General features: G+C 32.5%; 2 protein-coding genes and 1 pseudogene across 2 annotated transcripts; 2 read left to right on the forward strand and 1 right to left on the reverse strand.

Moving 5' to 3' along the window:
- Positions 1-4,624: 4,624 nt before the first annotated feature.
- Positions 4,625-8,826, forward strand: LOC142618432 (benzyl alcohol O-benzoyltransferase-like). The gene is made up of 2 exons (XM_075791371.1): positions 4,625-5,080; positions 7,927-8,826. The coding sequence occupies exons 1-2, from the start codon at positions 4,625-4,627 to the stop codon at positions 8,824-8,826; spliced, it is 1,356 nt and encodes a 451-aa protein (XP_075647486.1).
- Positions 8,827-11,099: 2,273 nt separating this feature from the next.
- LOC142620294 (benzyl alcohol O-benzoyltransferase-like) lies at positions 11,100-20,231 on the reverse strand (annotated as a pseudogene).
- Positions 20,232-21,340: 1,109 nt separating this feature from the next.
- LOC142620295 (uncharacterized) lies at positions 21,341-21,772 on the forward strand. Its single transcript, XM_075793689.1, has one exon. It carries the CDS (start codon positions 21,341-21,343, stop codon positions 21,770-21,772), a length of 432 nt encoding a protein of 143 aa, XP_075649804.1.
- Positions 21,773-22,805: the final 1,033 nt, after the last annotated feature.

Raw genomic sequence — 22,805 nt, forward strand, 5'->3', positions numbered from 1 at the left:
TACCCTCCATCTTCCTCTCCTTGGTTCCATACCTTGGATTTGAGGTTTAAGGGGTATGGATGTAGCTTTTTAGCTACTATCCATACCCCTTTTTCTTTAAAGCTTCATCAAGCTTTTTATCCTTTCTTTTGGCTTAAATAACATGATTTATTGCTTTCTTTAGCGTGTTTCTTGCTTTATTTGTGCTTCTAGCTTAACTCTCCTTGCTTGAATAACATGACCTATGCCATGTTTTATGCTTAGATCTACATCCTTACATGCTTATATATTTAGATCTACATGTTTTCATGCTTTATGACATGCTTTCTATGCTTAGATCTTCTCTTTTCTATGTTTTTGATGTTAGATCCACATGCTTCCACGTCTCATACCATGTGTTTGTGCCTAAATCTATCTTTCCCATGTGTTGTTTGGCTAGATCCACATGTTTTTATGCTTGTTTACATGTCTATTTGTCTTTTCAACATGTTTTATGCTTTATGCCATGTTTAGATCCGTCTTTCTTATGTGTTGATGTTTGGATCTACATGCCCACATGCTTGATATCATGTCTATGGTTATGCCTTGCATACATCTACATGTTTGTGTGCATGTTCTATGCTCCTATGCCTATGTCTATGCCTTCACATGCTTAGATGTACACTTACATGCCCACATGCATATTTCCATGCCTATATGTCTAGATCTATGTTTTCACATGTTTGTATACTAGGATCTATGTTCTCTACATGCTTTATGCTATCTTCCATGTGCTTGTGCGCTCCATGCCATGTTTGTGTGCCTAGACCTAGGCTATGTCTATCATGCCATGTGCTATTGTAGTCCTTTTGTGGCTTTCGTCTTTCTTTCTTGTGTTTTGGCCCTTCCAGTAGGGTGTAGATCTAGATCCTATGGTCTAGGTCTACATCTGGACACCTAGGCCTATATTAAAGGGTTTGGATCACTCTATTTTCATGTCTACGCTTACTTGCTTTTATGATTTATGCTTGTGTTAGCCTCTATAGTTCTAGGCCTTGCCACGTTTAACGCCCTCAGCAGGTTTGTGGTTGTGCAATTACACCCGATTCCCATAAGGCCTTGTTTGGATGTAACCACATAGGATGCATCGCCATGATGCCGGTTGCTTCGTGCATACCTTTCCCCTTTTCCGCTCTGTGCGATGATTTGCTTACCATGCTTGTTTATGCCACCCATTGGCTTAATATGCATTTTTACACGCTTTTTTACATGTCCATGCATAAGTCTTGCTTGCTAGTGTGTCGTCCATGCTTTAACACAATGAAACTATGGACATCCGATCCAAACCTACATTTGTCCCCCGTGGACACCACCTTTTGTTTGCTTTTTCGCTTGTTTGCCTTTTTACTTGTTTACTTGCTTTCCTTCTATGCTTGCCATGTCTACCATGCTTATCTGCTTTATGCCTCTTTCATATATTCTTTGCATCTTTTTCCTTCCATTTCTTGTCTGCTGGTTTCTTGTCTTTGCCTTTACATGTACACACATGGAGCGAGGACGCGTGGAGCTAGGCCATAGTCTCCTAGGCGTAAGCAAAAAAGAGCATGGGCACAAGCATGTCGATATGAGGTGAGCAGCTATGTTCAGTAGGTTTAGGAGTCTAGTTTTTCTCATTTGGTTATGTACTCTTTTAAAACCCCTTCCTTCCTCCCCCCTTTCTCTCTTAGATGGATTGTATTAGGCATATCATGCTACCATTCGTCCTCATCTCTAGAGTATGGCAACCCCTGTTCATTTTCCTGCACTTATATTTTGGGTCATGCTCTAAGGATGTAGGCATTTACTTTCCTACTTTGTGTGCTTGCATTATGCATGATGTATGTATATATACTTGCTCATCCCTTTCGATGTGATCGTCACAGTCCATGTCACCTAAGGCAAAGCAATGCCTAATTTTCACTGCAAAAGTAAGGTGATGTGTTGCTAGATTATCACTGTGGAAATCTGGTACTTGGCTCGAATGCCATAGGAAAGCATAAATTGGGACCACGCCCTTTCAAAAGCCAAACCTCAAAGCCCCCATGTATGCAAAGCCCCGAAAGCCAATGTCAAAATCATGTTTTTACTGCCAATTTTCAAAAATTAAGGTTTTATCAAAATAAAGGACTGTCCTTGGACAGGCGTTGTGGGGTGCCTAACACCTTCCCCACACGTAACCAAACTTCCGGACCTAAGAATCAAAATTTTTTGTCATCCACATTAAATTAGGAAAATGCCCTTTTTCTTAACTTAGGATCAGTAATAAAATCAACTAGAAATAGGTGACCAATCACACCTTAGAAAAACCCAATGATTGGTGGCGACTCCATTTACCTTTGGTAATCCCTTAAAATTTGGCCCAGATTCCTACTATAAAACCAAAGATAGATCTACTTTCCTCCACCAAGAGAGAGAGCACCCAAAACTCCACGTAAAACACACGCATTGATTATCTAGAGGGGCCTCCGACGGGCCCCGCACGCATGGAAGCTGTGGCCACGGCGGGTGGTCGAACAAAGGCACGGCGGCAACAGTTTTTCCGCTACCGATCAAGGCCAGGCGTCGACACTTGGGCATCCTCAGCCCGTTTCATTCTTTGGGTATCCTACTTTTTACATCCTTGGCCCATTCATTCTTTCCTACTTTTTACATTCTCATGAGCTTTTGCTAAATCCTTTGGGCTTCCCTGGCCCAATTTCCACATTCTTTTCCTTTGGGTTTATTGGCTTTTGAACCAATCCTCTTTATCAATTCTTTTCTTTGGGCTCCTCTAGCCCCTTTTTTTCTCTCTCTATTTCTCATGATTTTCATAGGCTTGCTACTTCATTCTTTGGGGCTTTCTTGGCCCGTTTGCTTTCTTTGGAGCCATTTTATCATTTTTAGGGTTTATGGACCATTATTCCTGCCATTCAGGCTCAATGGTCTTTACTTTGCTATTTTTTTTCTTCACATTTTTTCATATTATTGGGCTTCTTCTGCCATTGGGCCCTCTTACCAAAAATGGGCATCAATAATGTTATATTAACTTCACAACATTCCTAAATTAGCATGCCAACTTACACATGGGCTCTCCATAATCTCTAATTTTAATTTTTTGCTATGCTAATTTAGGAATGTTGTGAAATTGTTGTGTCCCAAGCATTACTCAAAAGAAACTGTTTACAATAATGTTACGTCCACAACATTTTTATAAAAAAAAAAAAAAAAATTCTAGGTGGCAATTTATTATTGATAGGTAAAAAAGTGATATCAATGACAAGTCTAAATTATAATCAATAACAGATTACTACTTAAGATTTGTTGTTGAATTGTTGTCTAAATTTTTTAGATGTAGCATTACTCAATTGTTTATCAAAGACCCCAAAAAAAAAAAATAGAGAAAAAAGATTAGCAAATTGTAGGTGGACTATTGTCCACTCATTTCTTGTTTTTTTTGTTCTTTTTTAATTCTTAGTAGCTTCATATATATATATATATATATATATATATATATATATATAGACACACACACACACACATACACACACTAGTTGACTAACAAAAAATAATAAGCTTTATGAAATATTAAACAAGTCTACATAATTTTCTCTAGATAAATATAAATAATGAATAAAAAGTTTAGAATAATAACTCACATATGAACAAGAAATTCTTTAAAAAATACAATTTTTGTTACACTTAACAAATTAAAAGAATAGAGTTAAGTAAAAAGGATTATTTAATTAAAGTTAAATATATTAAATGTCTCAATTTAAATATCACTTTAGCCCCAAAATGCCTTCCCTGGATCCTTCTTCTTCAATTTGTCAACTTCTTTGCTGTTTCTTTATTCGTTTTCTCAGCCGGCCTGAACCTTGGTTATTGCTATCTCTCCTCTAATTTTTTTATTACTTCGTCTTTATTTATTTTTTGGGCGAAGTGTAGGGGGCTTCTTAATTGGTGTGCATATCACGTGAACTTTGACATTACAAATGCCAAGATTTTTTTTTTCTTGTACTTCAAAAGTTAAGGGAGAAAAAGTCAAAACGCGATTGCAGCAAACATTTTGTACTTTGTTATGACTTGTGATTGCAGTTGTTAGAAAGGAAAAACAATACCCACTACCACTAGGCCACTACCCATCACATGAAGTACAACCATTTTAAAACTCCTATTCATTTTTTTGGCAAACTGATTGTATTTTTTTTTTTTAATATTATCTTGTGTAGTTGGCCACCCACTCACAAGCTTTAGTATTACTATTGAAATGATATTGTACTTAAAGAAAGGAAATACTTGTCATACATGAGTTGTTGCACTTGGTTTTTCTTGTTTTTATAAGTGTCCATTTTTGGTGTGTAATACTAATATTGTGTGTGATAATAGTTTCCCTATTTTGAAGGATATTTCTATTTCTAGATTACGTCATCTCTGGCTATAAATTCCTGTCCATCATAAGTCATAACACACACTACAACCTGTAAGCTTGTCCAAGTTTCTTAGGGCCGTTTGTTTTCCCATCTCAAACTCACATTTTTACATTTTAAACATTACACACTTTTTCACACACTTTTTCACTCACATGTATTTCAAAAAATTACAAAAAACTACAAAAATCTTAGTCTCATATTCAAACCATTTTCTTCGCATGGCACTAGCACCACCCACCTCTCTAGTGTTCAAAGTACAAAGGTGCAAACCAGAACTGGTTGCTCCTGCAAAGCCCACACCTTATGAATTCAAACAACTTTCCGATATTGATGACCAAAAGGGTCTTCAATTTCAAATCTCAACCATACATTTCTATAAACATGATTTCTCAATATTGAAAGAGATTAGAGACCCAGTGAAAGTCATCAGAAAAGCACTTGCACAAACACTAGTGTTTTACTACCCATTTGCTGGTAGGCTTAGGAAAGGACCTGGTCGAAAGCTTGTAGTAGAATGTACCGGTGAGGGTATCATGTTTATTGAGGCCAACGCCGATATTACACTTGAACAGTTTGGTGACGTACTTCATCCTCCATTCCCATGCTTGGAGGAGCTCCTTTTTTATGTTCCCAACTCTGGGGGCATCCTTCATTGCCCATTATTGCTTATTCAGGTTCATATATTGCGCCTCTAAAACTCACTAATATATATATATATATATATATATATATATATATATATATATATATATATATATCTGTATGTGTGTGTTTACATCTAAATTGATGTATCATTGGATGACTAATGTAAGAAAATAAATACCGCAACCTGTTAACTTTGCATTTTCTAGGTGATGATAAACTTTCGAAAACTTTTATAATGAGAAACTTCACTTATACGTAAATACTAGTCACTAATCCGTGCAATGCACGAGATAGTTAAATAAAAATTAAAAGTATTTATTTTACTTAAAGGTCTATAACTTGAATTAAAAAAATGTATAATTTGAAAATGAATTAAAATAAGTAATTTTTTGTTTAATATAATCGTGTAGAAAAATTATTTTTGTTTCATATCATTGGTTTCACATAACACATTCCGGTATGGGCTATTATATAGTGATGACTTCACACAATACTTAACTACAATTAAATCTACTATCCACCACCAATCTAATCTATATTATCTTGATAGTAGATTTACAAATTACATTCTCATATCCTCCATCATTTAGAAGGTAAGTAAAGTAATGATTGTATGTATTGTATAAATTTTATTCTTTTAAAATATAAAATAATTAAAATAAAATCTAATGTACTAGAAATTTTTTGAAATAGAATTTTAAATTTTTTAAAACTTGGTTAATAGAGTTTCTACTTTACCTAAAAGTGAACTATCACAATTAATGAGGATTTAAACATTTTTTGCAAAGAGAAGATAACCATAGGCCCCATTTTTATTTTATAACCTTGGATGTTACAGTTAGATCTGTACCACGTATAATACGTTAGTCCATTATGATAATTTCAAATAATATCCTAATACCTATCTATATGAGTTTTCTTTTTATTGATGCCATAAAGGATGGAGTTCATAGAAGTCATTTATGATGTCATTTTTTAAAAAACAAAATGTAATTTCAAAACTCTTTTAATTGTAAATAGACTCTATCTAAACTCTAAGAGAAATCATTCGGAATGATCACATTATTGATACCATATCATGATGGTTGTACATAGCAATATTATTATTTATGATTAATAGATGAACAATGAAACTGCGGATTAACAATTTAACAATTTAAATACCAAGTTTAAACTACAACAACATATATACGGAAGACTCCAAATATTGGAAAATACTTCTTTGCCATTTTCATTATTCAATCAAAACCAAAGTTTCAAAGATAATTCCAATTCAATTAAACCCAGTACATACATACACATGAACATAAAGAATTCCAAAAATAAAAACATCAACCTTTAAAAGTCTCTACCTAATACAGTCACTATTTATTTTTATTTTTTCAGATTATGCATTCTTTAGTTCTTTTTACTTTTATTTTTCATCAAAATTTTTCTAATTGACCAAAATATCTCTCATATATGTTAACATTAAACATGATAAGAAAACTTTACAAACCTTTTGTTTTGAAGGGGCTCCAAGAACCAAAATCAATGCAATAGATTGTACAGCAAGTGGTGTTGGAAGAATAATCCAAAAAAAAAAAATACTACTTAAAATATAATATAGGAATGAAAAGCCAAGTTGAAATTGTAAATAATTCCTAAAAAAAAACTATTTATAATATAATATAGGGTTAGGGATTCCTAATCAAATTTGGTTAGGGTTATGGATTCCTAATCAAATTTGGTTATATATATAATTTTTTTTTAAAGGATGAATATGTTGGTAGAGTCCATTTGATATAAAATTTAAATCTTATTGAAATTAAAAATGATATATTTTTGTTGAGTCTCATTTGATATAATTATAGAGTTTAAATCCTATTGAAATTATAATTTCTAATCAAAATTAATACATAAAAAAAAAAAGAGAAAGAAAACATGATTGATAGATATAAGGAAATATGATAATTTTTTTTTTAAAACGTCATCAACGAAGAAATTATAAAATTAATGGAGATATAGTCCGTTTTTTGGGATAGATTTATAATAATGGAGTTATTATATAGTTTGTTAGGATTATCTAAAAAATTTCTGATTAGGCGATAATTTAGGTCTCCTTTAAGTATAGTGGTTGTATGGTACCAAACAACTAAATTTAATTATTTTTAAGGAAATTTAATAAATTTTCGACAATTTGGTGCTATAAAATCGAAAGAATTAAATCAAATTAAAAAATATAAATAAAAAATGCTGATGTGAAAAATTGTGGAGAAGTCAAACAAAAGTCAAAGATTTCAGTTTTATTTATTTATACACACACACACACACATATATAAGTGAATCTTGGGATAGAAAATTATTGGTACCTTATACTTTTGTAGATGGAAAATATGAAGGTCAACTTAATTTTAATGTAATTGGTGATATATCTAAATGTTATGTAGTAAATTTATGAGTAATGCTAATTTTAGGATATTTTTATAATTATTTTGCAACAAATTTTAGATAATAAAGTTATTATAGTTAAGTAAAAAATAACATTATTGGTGGGAAAAATTCGAACCACTAACTATTTATTACTTAAGTTTTTTGTGAAATTATTAAGAAAATGTTATGAAAATATTGTGATATAGCATTACTTAATATATATATATATATATATATATATATATATATATATATATATAGTTAAGTAAAAAATGACATTATTGGTGGGAAAAATTCGAACCACTAACAATTTATTACTTAAGTTTTTTGTGAAATTATTAAGAAAATATTATGAAAATATTGTGATATAGCATTACTTAATATATATATATATATATATATATAGCATCACTCTTTATTATTAAATAAACCAATAATCATTTTGCTTAGTGGAGATGGGCAGGTGACGCGTCTCAAGTGCGGTGGTTTCATCTTTGCCGTTCGCCTAAACCACACCATGAGTGATGCCGTTGGATTGGTGCAATTCATGATGGCCATGGGCGAGATGGCATGTGGTGCATGTGCCCCCTCCATCTTACCCGTGTGGCAAAGACATCTCCTTCAAGCAAGAAATCCAACTCAAGTGACATGCACGCACCACGAGTACGTTGACATGGCCTCCAGTACTGTTGCTGTCCCAATCCCACTCAACGATGTCATGGCCCATCGTACCATTTTCTTCGGCTCCACAGAGGTCTCTGCCCTCCGGAGATTCATGCCACATCACCTGAAACAATGCTCCACCTTTGAGTTGCTCACCGCATGTCTCTGGCGTTGTCGTACCATAGCTCTCCAGACAAACCCCCAAGAAGAGGTTCGTGTGTTGTGCGCTGTCAATGCACGTGACAAATTCAAGCCTCCCTTACCCAACGGTTATTACGGTAATGTTTGTGCGTTCGGTGTGGCACTCACAACAGCACAGAAGCTTTGTAAGAATCCATTGGGTTACGCTGTGGAATTGCTGAAGAAGGCAAAAAACAACGTAACAGAGGAGTACTTGCGGTCGGTGATTGATCTTATGATAATTAAGGGTCGGCCTCACTTCTATGTGGTGGGGTCGTATCTTGTGTCGGATGTGACACGTACCAGATTTGGAGAGGTGGACTTTGGGTGGGGTAAACCATTTTATGGTGGGCCTGCGGGGGAAGCCATACCCGGAGTGTCCAGTTTTTATATTCCTAGTAAGAATAGTAAAGGAGAGAATGGGATAGTAGTGCCAATTTCCTTACCAGTCCAAGCCATGGAAAGATTTGAAAACCAGTTGGATATATTGCTTGTTGAAGGACCAACTAGTCCCTTATAAGAATTCACTGCTCAAGCTTTTGAGCCAAATTTACTATGAGTAGATATCTTAATTTGTGCATGTGCCTTAAGTTTGAATTTTATATCCATTAGTTTTTTTTAAGTAATCGAGTATCTTTCATCCTAAAATGGGTAGATTCTCTTAACTTATGATGAGACTTGAATTAATGTCAATTAGGTCTAAAACATTTAAAAAATGAATAATTTGGTCCCTAAACCTAACTTACTCCCTATACATTATTAAGTTTGTTAGTTATTTTTCTCCTCTCTTAGTGACCAAATTGGATTAAGGGTTCAAATTGATCAATTTTGAAATGTTTTGGATTTGTTCGGCATTAGCCCAAATCTAAAGGTAGGTTAATGAAATTTATCCTAATATTTTAAATTTTTATTAGTTTTTATTGTTTATTAAGAAAGGTTAGACCTTTTTAAAGTCTTCATAACTTGTGTGCAAAGACACCTGATAGCAAAAGCTGTTTACCAATGATTGTTGTACATGTGATGACTGATGAGCTAGAGTATGAGATAGCCAATGCGATGACTAAATGAAGATAAGCAATATGCACGTTGTGAGCAGAAGCTAAATGCGATAAATGAAATGAAAATATAGGCAATATGCATGTATTTGATGTTACTGGATGCATATGTGAAGACTTTATTTTCATTTTTCTACTCAACTAAATCATATTCTTGAGGTGCGGTTATTTAACCATGTTTTTCAACTGGGAAGTTAAACATTGAAAATATTTCATACTTGCATGTTGATGAATGTACGTAGAACGAATTTAACACGTTTGGGAGTTAGGATCACAAGAGAGCAGAAGTTAGAAAAGAAAATGTTTTGAACTCATATATATATATATATATATATATATATATATATATATATATATATATATATATATATATAAATGAGTTCAAGTTATACTTGGTGTAACTCTAAAGAATTACACATTTTCTAAACTATTAGATTTAAGTAGATCCAACGATCAAAAAAATGAACTCATTAATGCTGATATTTTGATAAAGATCTCATTTATTATCCTTTTTTTTCTTATCAATTTCGTTGTTGCTCCCCCTTTCAATGTGCCAAAAAAAGAAAAGAAAAGAAAAAGAAAAAGAAAAAGAAATTGAAGTTATGAGACAGTGCTTGCTTGTGTTAGCCCATTATGGACAAGAGGTGTCATGTAGAAAGATCTTCTGAAAACTACTGATCAAAAAAAAAAAAATGAATTTCAGAAAACCACACGAGACTTTCTCGGTCCATTATGATTCTATGTGGTTGTGGAGGTGGAACCTTATGAAAATAGAGGTGGAAGAGCAATGGAGGAGAGAGAAATGTGTAGCGGATGAGAAAGAGAGAGAAGAGAGAAAAATATATCTATTTTTGGAATTAGAGATAGGTATGGAATGTTATAAATAAAGATAATAAATGAGATTCTTATCAGAATATTAGCATTAATGAGTACATTTTTTTGACCGTTGGATCTACATAAATCCAATGGTTTAGAAAATGTGTAACTCTAAAGAGTTACACCAGGCGTAACTTGAACCCATCTCATATATATATATATATATATATATATATATAGTGTCAAAGAAGAATTACTTCAAACCACATACAAATTAAAACAAACTTTGATAAAGGTATAAGAATTAAATAAGCAAATGAGTCCAAATTTAAGATCAAATTACATACCAAAAGAAAAAAAAAAAAAAAAAAAAACCCAAAATTTGATAAAATATAAAAGGGAAAAACAAAACGAGAGAGAAGAAGCTTGATAATTGAGAGATGTCTTTGGATGTAAGCATAGTTTGATGAGAGGCCTTGACATAGAGACAAAAGAAATACAGACAAAGTTTAGGTGATATATTTTTTGTTTTTTGCATTTCAGTCCTTTCGGTCTATACATTCCATTTTATCTGTCCATTTACTTAAGCATGGGAAAAGGAAATTAGGGTTGGGAGTATCTATTCTAAATATAAATTTATTAAAAACAATATAAATTTCAATCTTTTTCAAATAGCAGGAAACGCTCTATTTTTTTTTTTTTTTTTTTTTTAACATTGGAAGGAAAGCATGTGACAAATTACAAATATGTTAGGAATATAAGGTACTTTGCTTTAATGTAAAAATTATTTTGAAAAAGTAGATATTATTTCTACTGAATTATCCCTATATATGTCAAACACAACAGATTATATTACTAACAATAACATGTAGATGATATACATTACATTTACCACCATACTTTATCATCACGTTTCAGTGATTTTGCAGAAGGAGCAAAGAGCCGACAAAAGATGAAAAATGGATTCTATGTATATATTGCATGTATGATAGTACTTGTAAAACATAAAACTAGACTTCATGCATATATATCAAGTCTTTCAAACACACACACACAGGCCAAAATGAGTATTTCCCCCTTTCGCCGAAAAGATGTAGTAAAATGTCTTTGTTTTGAAATAATTTAGTAAAATACTCTTGTTCTAAAACTCGATTTTCTAAAAATACAGGCATTTTGTTACATCTTTTGGGCGAAATGGGCAAAAGCCCATTTTTAATTACCTCTATATATATATATATATATATATAAGAGGCACATGGAAGAAATTATAATTTTGGACATCGGACTGCCATTTGATTGGTCTTGTAAAATACAATTCAGCTCCTGCACAAATTTTTCCATAGATAGGGTTGGTAAGCACATAGGCACCATAATCCCATCCTCTCCTTTACTATTCATCTTTTCAATGTAAAATGAAGTAGCACTAGTACTCGGGCTTTCAAAAATGTTGGCTACTCCACCATAGATTGCCTTTCCCCACCCATAGTCTACGTCTCCAAACCCCACACCTGTCGTGTTTGACACAATGAAGGATTGGACAATGGTGGTACGAGGTCGGCCTTTACTGACCACCGGGTCTATAATGATCGAATGTACTTATCAATGATATTAGCTTTTGCCTTTTGTCGAACTAGTTCCAATGCGTACTCTAAAGGGTTCTCACAAAGCTCCCTAGCTGTTGTTATCAGTGTGGGTGATACCGTACCGTACCGGCCGGTACGGCCGGTATATACCGTGCCGGCCAATGAACCGGTACAAGTACACCCCTGTTTCGTACCGGAGAAAATACCGGCCGTACCGGCCGCATACCGGCTGTACCGGCGAAATTCGGCTGTTTCGGCCGGTAAATGGATACCGGACCGAAACACAAAAATTCTCATTTGCAAGGATAGAAAACAGAGGAGAAGGAGAAAATGAAGAACAAAACTCACTATTTGCTTCTCATCAGAAAATAACGGTGAAGCACAAAATTGACGAAGCTCTCAATCAAAATATAAACTCCAATCACAATTTTAAAACTAATCAAATTAGAACAAAAAAAAAAAAAAGAAAGAACAAAACTGACCCATCTGAGCCTCGGTGGGGAGGAGGACCTGCGGTGGTGTAGACGAAAAGAGCTGGAGATGAAGTGGAAGAGAAGAAAAGAAAAAAGAAAAGTGAAGAGAGCTCCGGTGGAGTAGACGAAGAGAAGAAAAGAAAAAAGAAATGTGGAGAGCTCCGGTGGAGTAGACGAAGAGAAGAGAAGAGAAGGAAAAAAGAAAAAAAAAGAAAAGAAAAGGAAAGTGAAGTCCAGAGAGTACTAGAGAACAAAAGAAAAAAGAAAAGTGGAGATACAGCTAATGGAAAGGTGTGGTGGAGAAAAAAAGAGGAAAGAAAAAAGAAAAAAAAAAAAAATGTGTGGATGAGCTGAATTCAGTTGTTCTTTTCAGCTTTGGTTTTTGACCCAATGTGATGTGACATAACATACACGTATTGCCGAATTGTCATTGCATTGCAACAAATTTATATTTGAAAGAATGTTAATATTACAACATTTTAAACAATTTTTGTCATAATTTGTTGTGTAAAAAGTTGTAAGTGATGAAAATGTGAACCCACATACACCCACAAATTTTTTCACCTCTCACAACTTATCATATAATGAGTTGTGATAAAAATTGTGTAAAATATTATAATACTAATGTTTCTATGATATTTAAAGTTTTTTATTTTTTTTGAAATAGATATACTTATACTTATAATTATAAATTATTAAATAATTATTTTAATTTTTAAATTATTAGATGATTTAAATATTTTATTTTATTTGAGGTAAGTGTCTTCTCATTATTATATATTTATATCTTGATAATTCCATAAAAAAATATAAAAAGTTGCCAAAATGATATATTGAGTTATTAGAAATATAACTTTGTATATCGTATAAAATAGTAAAAAAAATAGCGATAAATCCGAAACGGTACACCGGTATTGACCGGTATCCGAAATATATCGTACCGCTGGCCAAACCGGTACAGCCTCCGGTACGGTATTGACTTCCTTGGTTGTTATTGCTAGTGAGATTGCATATGCATTGCCATAATACTCTCTTGGTAATGGAGGGTTCAATATGGCTCGCATATTATTCATAAACTAGTCGCAGACCCGCGCATTGTGCGAGATAATTTTTTTTAGGGTGATCTTATTAAATATATTTGGGGTAATAAGTAATAACACTCTCCCATTTTGTTTATATTAATAACAAAGTATTTTAAATTTATTTATAAATGTTTAACCATGGTTAGTAAAGACATTACTCATAACTTTAGAATTTAAATACAAATTTATAAAATACCAAAACATTTGAAATAACAAATCTCTCCATAACTCATTGGGAAAAGAAAAGGGGGGGAAAAAAGCAAAAGACATTACTTAATATTTTGAAATACACTTTAATTTAAAATTTTAAAATAAGATAATTTAATTTTAAAATTAAGGACAATTTTGGAACCTACCTTAAGCATAGGCAAGTTAGTACACAATATTTTAATATTAATTTAACAAAGTTTGACCAAACAAATGTAAAGGGTGAAAATATTTTTTCCTTTCAAGTTTTGGGTAGAGTGTCATTTCTTCAAACCTCAACGAAAGGGAATGTAATTACTTCTATATTATTGTTGTTGTTGTTGTTGTTGTTGTTGTTGTTGTTAATAATTGATTTTTCATTTTCTTTTAAGTTAATAAAAACCTTACATATACCTTTTTATTTATTTATAGAATATACATTTTTTTAAGCTTTACATATCTTTTTTTTAATGTGAATCTTTACATATACCTTAAGTAAACTCTATATATTCCACTTCTTTAGATGTGTAAAATCATAGACTACTACTTCATAATGATAGTAGCTAATTATTTTTATCACTTTTTATCATAATTTCATTTATAACCTTTTTTTTACTATTATAATATATTTACTAGCTAATGATTTTCATAATAGAGGTGTTAAATGAGATGTAGCATCGTTTATTAGATTTTTAAATGTAATTTTGTATGAAGATTATATATATATACACACACACACACACACACATACATAAATACATACATACATACATATATATATATATATATATATATATATATATATATAAAGTTAAATGAAATGAAATGTCAAAAAAGGGATTTTAAAATTTTCTAACATTATTTCTTATGTAATTTCTATTATTACATGAGAACATCTCCTTTTAGTTATGAATTAGAGTTGGATTAGTTTTAAGTTTAAATATATTGCTATGATTGTGTTTAATTATTGATTATTGATTTAATTTTTAAGTGAATATAACAGTTGATTTTATTGTATTGTAAAGTTTTTAATGTTCTTCATATTGGTCATATTTATTTTTTATTTTTACTTCTCCTTACAACCTCTTTGTTTTCCAATGAATAGTTACTAATTGACATTTGATTTTTTTTTTCTTTACCATCTCTCTCTCTCTCTCTCTCTCTCTCTCTCTCTCTCTCTCTCCATAGGCAACCAACTATTTTCCAAAATTTGATAATGATTTTCTTGCATTAAATATGCATTGTAGTTTTTTTTTTTCATTTAATTTTGCTACCCTTAAGTTAGTATATCCATGACTATTAGTTTCTTTATATTATATTTGGTTTGATATCCTCATTATTTTTTTAAAAAAATTTACTGTTTCCCAATTGGCATTTGTTTCATATTATATTATTTTTTTCTTTGATGTATTGGGTTTGAGAATGAGTGTGTCTCTAGTATTACTCCACTTTATGAGGACACTTTTATTTATTGAATTTAAGTAAAATTTTAATTTTTTTAAATAAAAAAGAGAGAAAAATATAAATAACTTAATGATATAGAAGATGTGGGGAGATGAATAGTGATAATAAGGTAGAAGGTAGTGGGGAGATGAAAAGATAAAGGTAAGGAAAAAGCTGGACAAAGTGTAAATGTTTAAAAAAAAAAGTACAATTTTTTAAGGATAATTTTATTGATTTGAATTTAAATAAAATATTCCACATTTAATTATTAAAAAAAGAGAAAATATAAATAATTTAATGACGTGGAAGATGTGAATGAATTTAAATATTGAATAACATAAGATGAGAAGAAAAAAAAAGTAAAAATAAAATATATATATATATATATATATATATATATATATATATATATATAACAATAAATACCAATAAAAAGAACAATGACACATGACAGATTTTTGTTCTTTCTTATAACTCTAATTAAGATTGATGGTTTTTTTTTTATTATGTGTTCTAGTATTGTGTTTTTTTAATTTCCGATCAAAAAGTCTTTTCTTTCCCTTTTATAATTTTGATTGAATTTTGATTTGGATTAATACTTAGTTGTTTTTGGAAATAGGAATTTAAATATGCCTACCAATTTTTTGACTAATAATTATTATAAAATCTTTTTTTATTTCTTTAGTTTTATTTTTATTTTGGTTATGTTAACATTGTAATTTTGTGATGATTTTTTATTATTATGATAATTTCCTTATTCCTTAATAGATGAGTTGTATATTAAGCAAATGTAACACACTACAACAAAAAAGAATATGGTTCACCTTAAAAAATATTAATCAAATACACAAAAACTATTAAAATAATATATTTGTAGAGATAAAAAGATTTTAAAAAATAAGTGTAAAAATCTTCTTCTTTTTTTTGAAAAAAAAAAAGACAATGCTTGAAGTAATTGTTACTTTTTATATATTACACTTCATTGCATAATATTTATATTTCCATGCATCGCACGAGTCTACGGCTAGTTTCCTATAAAAATTGAACGATTCTACAAGTCATCTATTGGGAATAAATTCTAGTCTTCAGTTGCTAAATGCAAATGTAGTAGAAATATGGTGAGAAAGAATAATGAATTGTGCTCATGCAGGTTAGTGTAATAAGCAGGGGATATGATTGTGGGCTTCCTTTATAATAGGATCTTTTGTTACTCTTAGAGCAAACAAAATGACGCCCTTATCCCCACCCAAAATGTTTTCCTATAATGACAAGCTTTATCTTTAAACCTCTAAGAAATGCAATGCAATGGCCAAAGGATATGCCACTTTAATATATTGTCTCTAATCAAATAAACAAAGGCTCATGTCCCCTTTCGGTACAAGTTTATACGGAATTCAATTGTTTTCAATTTTTTCTTTTCTCTGTAAGAAAGAATCATCAACCTTAACTAACCAAAAAAAAAAAAACCATCAACATTAATTAGAGTTATAAGAAAAAACAAAAATAGGATAACATTTAACAATTGAAGAGAAAAAAAAACAATTTTTAAAAAAATCTAAATGGCATTAACCAATGTCGAGTTTTAAAGAACTCTTGGTTTACCTAGAATATAATAGAGAAAATAAAAATGAGACTAATACAAATTCTAGGAAACATATATAGAGAAATAGAAATAAGGATGCTAATTAAAGAACATTGGCAATACCATCAATCTTGTTTAAAGCTTAATCATAGCTCTACTAATTTGCTGACTTTCAACTTTTGGCTGGTATATATTCAGGCATTCTCTAATGCTGTAAAATTCCTTATTGTTTGGTTTTACTTGAATTTCGGCAAACTACCCAATTAAATTAAGTGAGAAAATGAGCATAATGATTCTAGTGTAGAAAAAAAAAAAAGAAAAAAAAAGAATTCCCAAAGATTAGTAATTTGGCATAAATAGAAGAACGTATAAAAAATTCATCAAAAAATTGAGAGAGAAAGATAGAGGGAACATTTTTTTTTGAATTCTAGCAAACTACCCGATTAAATTAAGTGACAAAATGACCATAATGATTCTAGTGTAGAAAAAATAAAAAATAAAATAAAAAATAAAAAATAAAAAAAATAAAAAGAAAGGATTTCCAAAGATTAGTAATTTGGCATAAATAGAAGAATGTATAAAAAATTCATCGAAAAATTGAGAGAGAGAGAGAGAGAGAGAGAGAGAGAGAGAGAGAACATTTTTTTGTGAGACAAAACCATGCATAAGATGGAATAGATAGTTACAAATTTATAGTAAGAGGGTGTGAATAAGAAGAGACAAAATAAAGGAAGATGAAGAGAAAAAATAAGAATATTATTTATGTAGAGAGTAGTGGGGAGATAAAAAGGTAAGGGTGGAGAAATATTGGAAAATGTGTAAATATTAAAATAAAATAAAAAGTAAATGTTAAAAACAATTATAGGAAAATTGGAAAGAAAATGATAATGAGATGGACGCTGATGTGGCTTAACTAGAGCATAGCAACAATAAATGTTACGCTTCAGCTTTTAGATATATATAAATATCAAGCGCATTTGGTCTTCTTGGTCTGGTGAAAGTGCTATATGGTACAGCATCACCACAAGAACGCAGTTAATACCTCAAATGTGGAATATTTACCCAAGTGGTGAGGTATGTTTTTTCGAATAGCAGATACTTGGGTTGATCCAAAGAAGAAAAAGCAACAGACTAGTTCATGAAGAGAGTTGATGATCAAGCTTTGAGGCTTAACCAATTCATCAAATTCGTGATGTGTCCATGTCACTTGTGGTGGGTTCCTAGCGTTGAGAAGTTCCCTTTGCCACACAGGTGGAATTGAAGGTTTATTCACTCCTCATGCCATCTCACCCATGGCATTCATGAATTGAACTATGCTGGGAGCATCACTCATGAGATGGTTGAGGCGTAGGACAAAGATAAATCTGTCACACCTTATTCATGTCACCTGTGAATTAACACAATTAAAACCAATTAAAAAAGCACGTGTTCTTTTACAACTATTAGGAACATTTCTTGTAGCTAATGATATATATATATATATATATATATTTGACATAGTTACAATCATTGCTAATCATGCAAACAATTCGAACCCTTCCCTGCAAAATCCTAAGCATTTTGTGTATAGAAAGATGTCAATTTAGCTAATTATAATACTTTGGATGTCTTAGACTTGTTATTATAATTTCACATATATGACTAACCTAGTTAAATAACAAGGTGGAATGCATATGCTAATGATATTATAACTCTTAAGAGTAATGCTATAGAAACAAACTTTTTTACAAAAAATTTTACAAATTACTGATATAGTGAGTGGTTATTGGTAAAATGAATAAGTGATGTTAATAGTAAATCTAGATGAAAAGTGAAAGCCAATAAAAAGTTGATCATATCAACATTTTGTAAAAATGTTGTAAAATAGTTTGTGATCGTAATTTTACTCAACTCTTAATTAATATATCCGACATTATAAAAATTGTAATATAACTCTTTCAACATTATATTATTATAAAAAATTGTATAATAATAGAAAAAGCAGAACCAAGCCTCTAGTTTTTGTTTTATGATATAAGCACTCTATTTAAATGAAAGAGAAGTCTTTGGACACCACAAAAAAAGTTTTTCAACATTTAAAAAGATTTAGGTAGGATATATTTTATGGGGAGGGGAGCGAATTACTTTATATATGGGTTGTATCATGCATGTAACAAATGTCTCCTAGTTAGGAGGCATTTTTGTTATTAGCATGAATCACACAATGTTGTTAATATTGTATCATGCCGGTTGGTAAAGTTCCAAATGCTTATTAATACTAGAATATACCAAATATATGTAATGGGGTATGGACAGTTCGATCGGAAATCAACAATCGAATCAATCGACTAATAAAAAACTCAAAAAAAAAATCCTCAAAGTCATCGACCCATCCTATAGAACCTACTCCGATATGTAAGATGAGTATGATATATACATCTTAATGATATTAAAAAAAAAAATGTCAATTCCATTGTGCACGACAATATCATTTGTCCTTATTCTAGATGCGTTTCTATTAGCTGCTATAAAACTATGTTTTGAATTAAAAATATTTATTTGTAAAAAACTATGAAAAGTTGTAGTTCCAAAATAAGTTGAGTTTTAAAAACGTTATTTTAATCTCTCAGCTTATCCAAACGGACTTTTTGTCAACTTATCATTTTTATTTCATTTTCTTTGTTTTGTGTGCCTAAGATGTTTTGTCACTTTTGCAACTATTGAACCTTAATACTTGTTTAACCAATAATATGTGCCGCTTTGCTCTAATATTTTTTTGGCATATTAGGTGAGATATGAGTTTATAATTATAGATCTCCCCTAATATCTCATATCTCACGTAATATGAGATGTTAGGTAATTTTAACAGCCTATATTAGGTGAGATCTATTAACTATGTTTAATATGTGTTAACAGCTTATATCTTGGGTTTTGACTTTAAACCGGCGGACAAAACAATGTTTTCCTTTCTCACTCTTCTAGGCTTCTAGTTTTAGTTTATATTTTATTTTTAAAATTTCATGGAAAAATGGGAGACGAATCATTGTCGCCACTGTTCAAGGTTTTTTTTTTTTTTTTAATATAATTTTATTATAGGGAAACTGGAAATGTCTCTTAACTTTTTTAAAAAAAATTAATTTCATGAGAAGTGCCTATTTTTAACTTTTATATTGGGTTTCATAAAAATAAAAATAAAAAAAGTTTATTGGATTGAATAGTAAAATATTTGGAACGATTTTAGGCAGTTTTTCAATTTTTATTAATTTAATATATTTATTTATATTTTAATTAATTAATAAATTAATTATGACGTAATTACGGTTCGACTTCGGTCTGACTTTAAAAATTTTGAACTTTTTCCTTTTCCGATTCATTGAACGATCAGAGGTACCTAACAACATTTAGTGACAAAAGGTGTGAATAGTTGGCATACAAATTGTGAGGACCCGAGGACCTGAAGATCTAAAGACCCGAAGACATACTGGAAAGCGTAAGGAGAAGAGGAGAATAAAAGTCAAGGGCCCGAGGATGAAGTGGGATGATCCGGAAAAGTACGAAAGATAGATTGGTGAGGTATAGGGTATATTGCAAATATCTGTGTTGGGGTAGATAACTATGAACGTTGCATTGAATGTTCTGCACCAAAGGAAGTACCAGCTTTATCCATTGCATTAATGTGGAAATGACCTGAATAGTACAAAGCACAGAGCTAAAGCTTCTCTCCATTACCGACTACAATGGAATGGACAAGTGTCAGTAAAGGGGGTTGAGTAGATGAGAGGTGTAGGGCTGAGATAGTAAGGGCAAGTAGTATAAATAAGAGAGGAGAGATGTAGGGAGGGGGATCGGGACGTCAAAAACTTTGTTGTTGATACCCTCTCTACAAATTCATTGTTTTTGGACCTTGAGTTATAAAACGTTGTTATTGTTAGGCTTGTACGTGATTTTTGGTCCTTACAATTGGCGCCGTCTCTGAGAACAATAAAGTAAGGCGTTCTAGTTTGAAGGTGAATGGCTGAGGCAAATCAGGAAAGGGAAGAATCAGTAGGTTTACAAAGGGGAAACCCAGCTATAAACATGCAACGGGGAGTTGGAAAGAGACACACCCCAAGTGTGGTGGTGGAATCATATCGTAGTGATCAAGTGGCTGGGCGACGATCACCGACTGAGAGGCAAATGTCTCGTGATGATGTGTTGCAGCAAATGCAATCCGAGATAGATTATCTGCGCAAACGCTTAGATCGTAAGAAGCATGGTAGGAGGAGCCCGTCTTACTCGTCTAGTGATAGCTCCGAGGAAAAATGAGGAGGAAAGGATCATTAAGCATCTGAGTCTCTTCACAGTGAGTCCCGTTTGATTACTTCTTCTAGTGCTAGGGCAAAGAGGAGGGAGGAGATGCAAGGTGAAAATGGGTCATACCAAGGTGAGGGGAATGATGCAATGGGTAAAGCCTTGAGGCAAATCTCTTAATCCCCTTTCGTGGTCCGAATAAATAAGGCAAGACTCCCCAAAGATTTTCTCAACCTATATTTACCATTTATGATGGCAAGACTGATCCTGTAGAACACGTCAGTCATTTTAATAAAAAAATGGCAGTCTATTCGAATAATGAAGCGTTGATGTGTAGAGTTTTTCCTTCCAGTTTGGGACCAATGGTCATGCGATGGTTTGATGCTTTGGCGGAAGGTTCCCTAAAGTCCTTTGAAGAGTTGACAAGGGCATTCGGAGCTCGGTTCATAACATGTAGGAGGATCCCAAAACCTTTGGATGCATTACTATCTATGGCCATGAGGGAAGGAGAAACGCTCAAAACTTATTCCGATCGGTATTGAGAAATGTATAATGAAATTGACGGAGATGTTGAAAATGTGGCTATAAGAACTTTTAAGGTGGGGCTCCCTACGGAGCACGGATTGAGGAAGTCCTTGACAATGAAGGCAGTTGTAGACATGCGCCAGCTTATGGATCGTATAGACAAATATAAACGGGTTGAGGAGAACCAGATTCAAGGCGAAGGTAAAGCAAAGCTATATCCGGAGAAGAAAGATCTTCGGGGAATGGGGTATCAAGGTAGTCGACCTAGGCGAGATTTTCCAAGTCGTCCATTGCCAGCTGAAACTCCTTTGGTTAATTCACTGTTCAAGGAACCTATACATCAAATATTGGAGAAAATACGAGACAAACCATACTTTAGACAACCTAACAAGATGAGTGGAGATGCATCTTTGAGGAATCAAAATCTTCATTGTCATTATCATCAAGACTAGGGACATACCACAGAAGATTGTCGGACGTTGTGTGACCATTTGAACCAATTAGCCAAGGCGGGAAAGCTCAATCATTTCTTGTCTAGGCCAAACGGGTAATTTGGACATCAAGGTACGAGAATGTATCATGGAAATATTCCTCGGCCAGCATTAGGCACCATTAACGTCATTTTGGCACAACCGAGAAGAGAAGCCAAGGATCCCTCTCGGATCATGTCCGTGCATAGTAGTTTTGGGAATGAAGTCATGGAGGGAACCAACCAACTGGCTAAAAGAATGAGGTTCTCGGCAACGCCAGTGTTGGCATTTTCTAAGGAAGATAAGGAGGGGACGTGTCAACCCCATGATGATGCATTGGTAGTAACTATTCGTATTGGGGGATATGACGTGAAATGAGTCTTGGTGGGTGATGGAAGTGGTGTAGAAATTATGTATCTCGACTTGTTTAATGGTTTAAAGTTAAAAGATGAGGATTTGGAGAAGTACGATTCTCCGTTAGTAGGTTTTGATGGGAAACAGGTGATTCCGCGGGGGATGATTAGGCTGCCTGTACAGGTTGAGGATGCAGAGGTCCAGGTTAACTTCATAGTAGTTAAGGCGTATTCACCTTATACGGCCATTCTGTCTAGGCCTTGGCTCCATGCAATGGGGGCAATTTCTTCAACTTTGCACGTAATGGTGAAATATCCTATCCAAGGAAGGGTGGGAGTATTACATGGCAGTTAATCGGTAGCCAGGCAGTGTCTGATGTCTGCAAGTGTTAGAACAGGGCAAGGTTCAGCAACAGGGGTGACTCTGAAAGCTTTATAGCAATTAAAGGAACCTGCTCGGGGGATGGGTATCGATGTGGATGGAGGTTCCGCTGAAGAATTGGACAAAATATTTATAGGAGAAGGTAAGGAGAGATATTTTCAGGTGGAATCCCAATTACTAGTATCGGAAAAGGAGGAATTAGTTAAGTTCTTATGGGATAACATTGATGTCTTTGCATGGACGACCTATGATGTCCTAGGAATCGATCCAAAATTCATTT

The sequence above is a fragment of the Castanea sativa genome, chromosome 12 (assembly GCF_040712315.1).
Source record: "Castanea sativa cultivar Marrone di Chiusa Pesio chromosome 12, ASM4071231v1".
NCBI classification, from domain to species: Eukaryota; Viridiplantae; Streptophyta; class Magnoliopsida; order Fagales; family Fagaceae; genus Castanea; species Castanea sativa.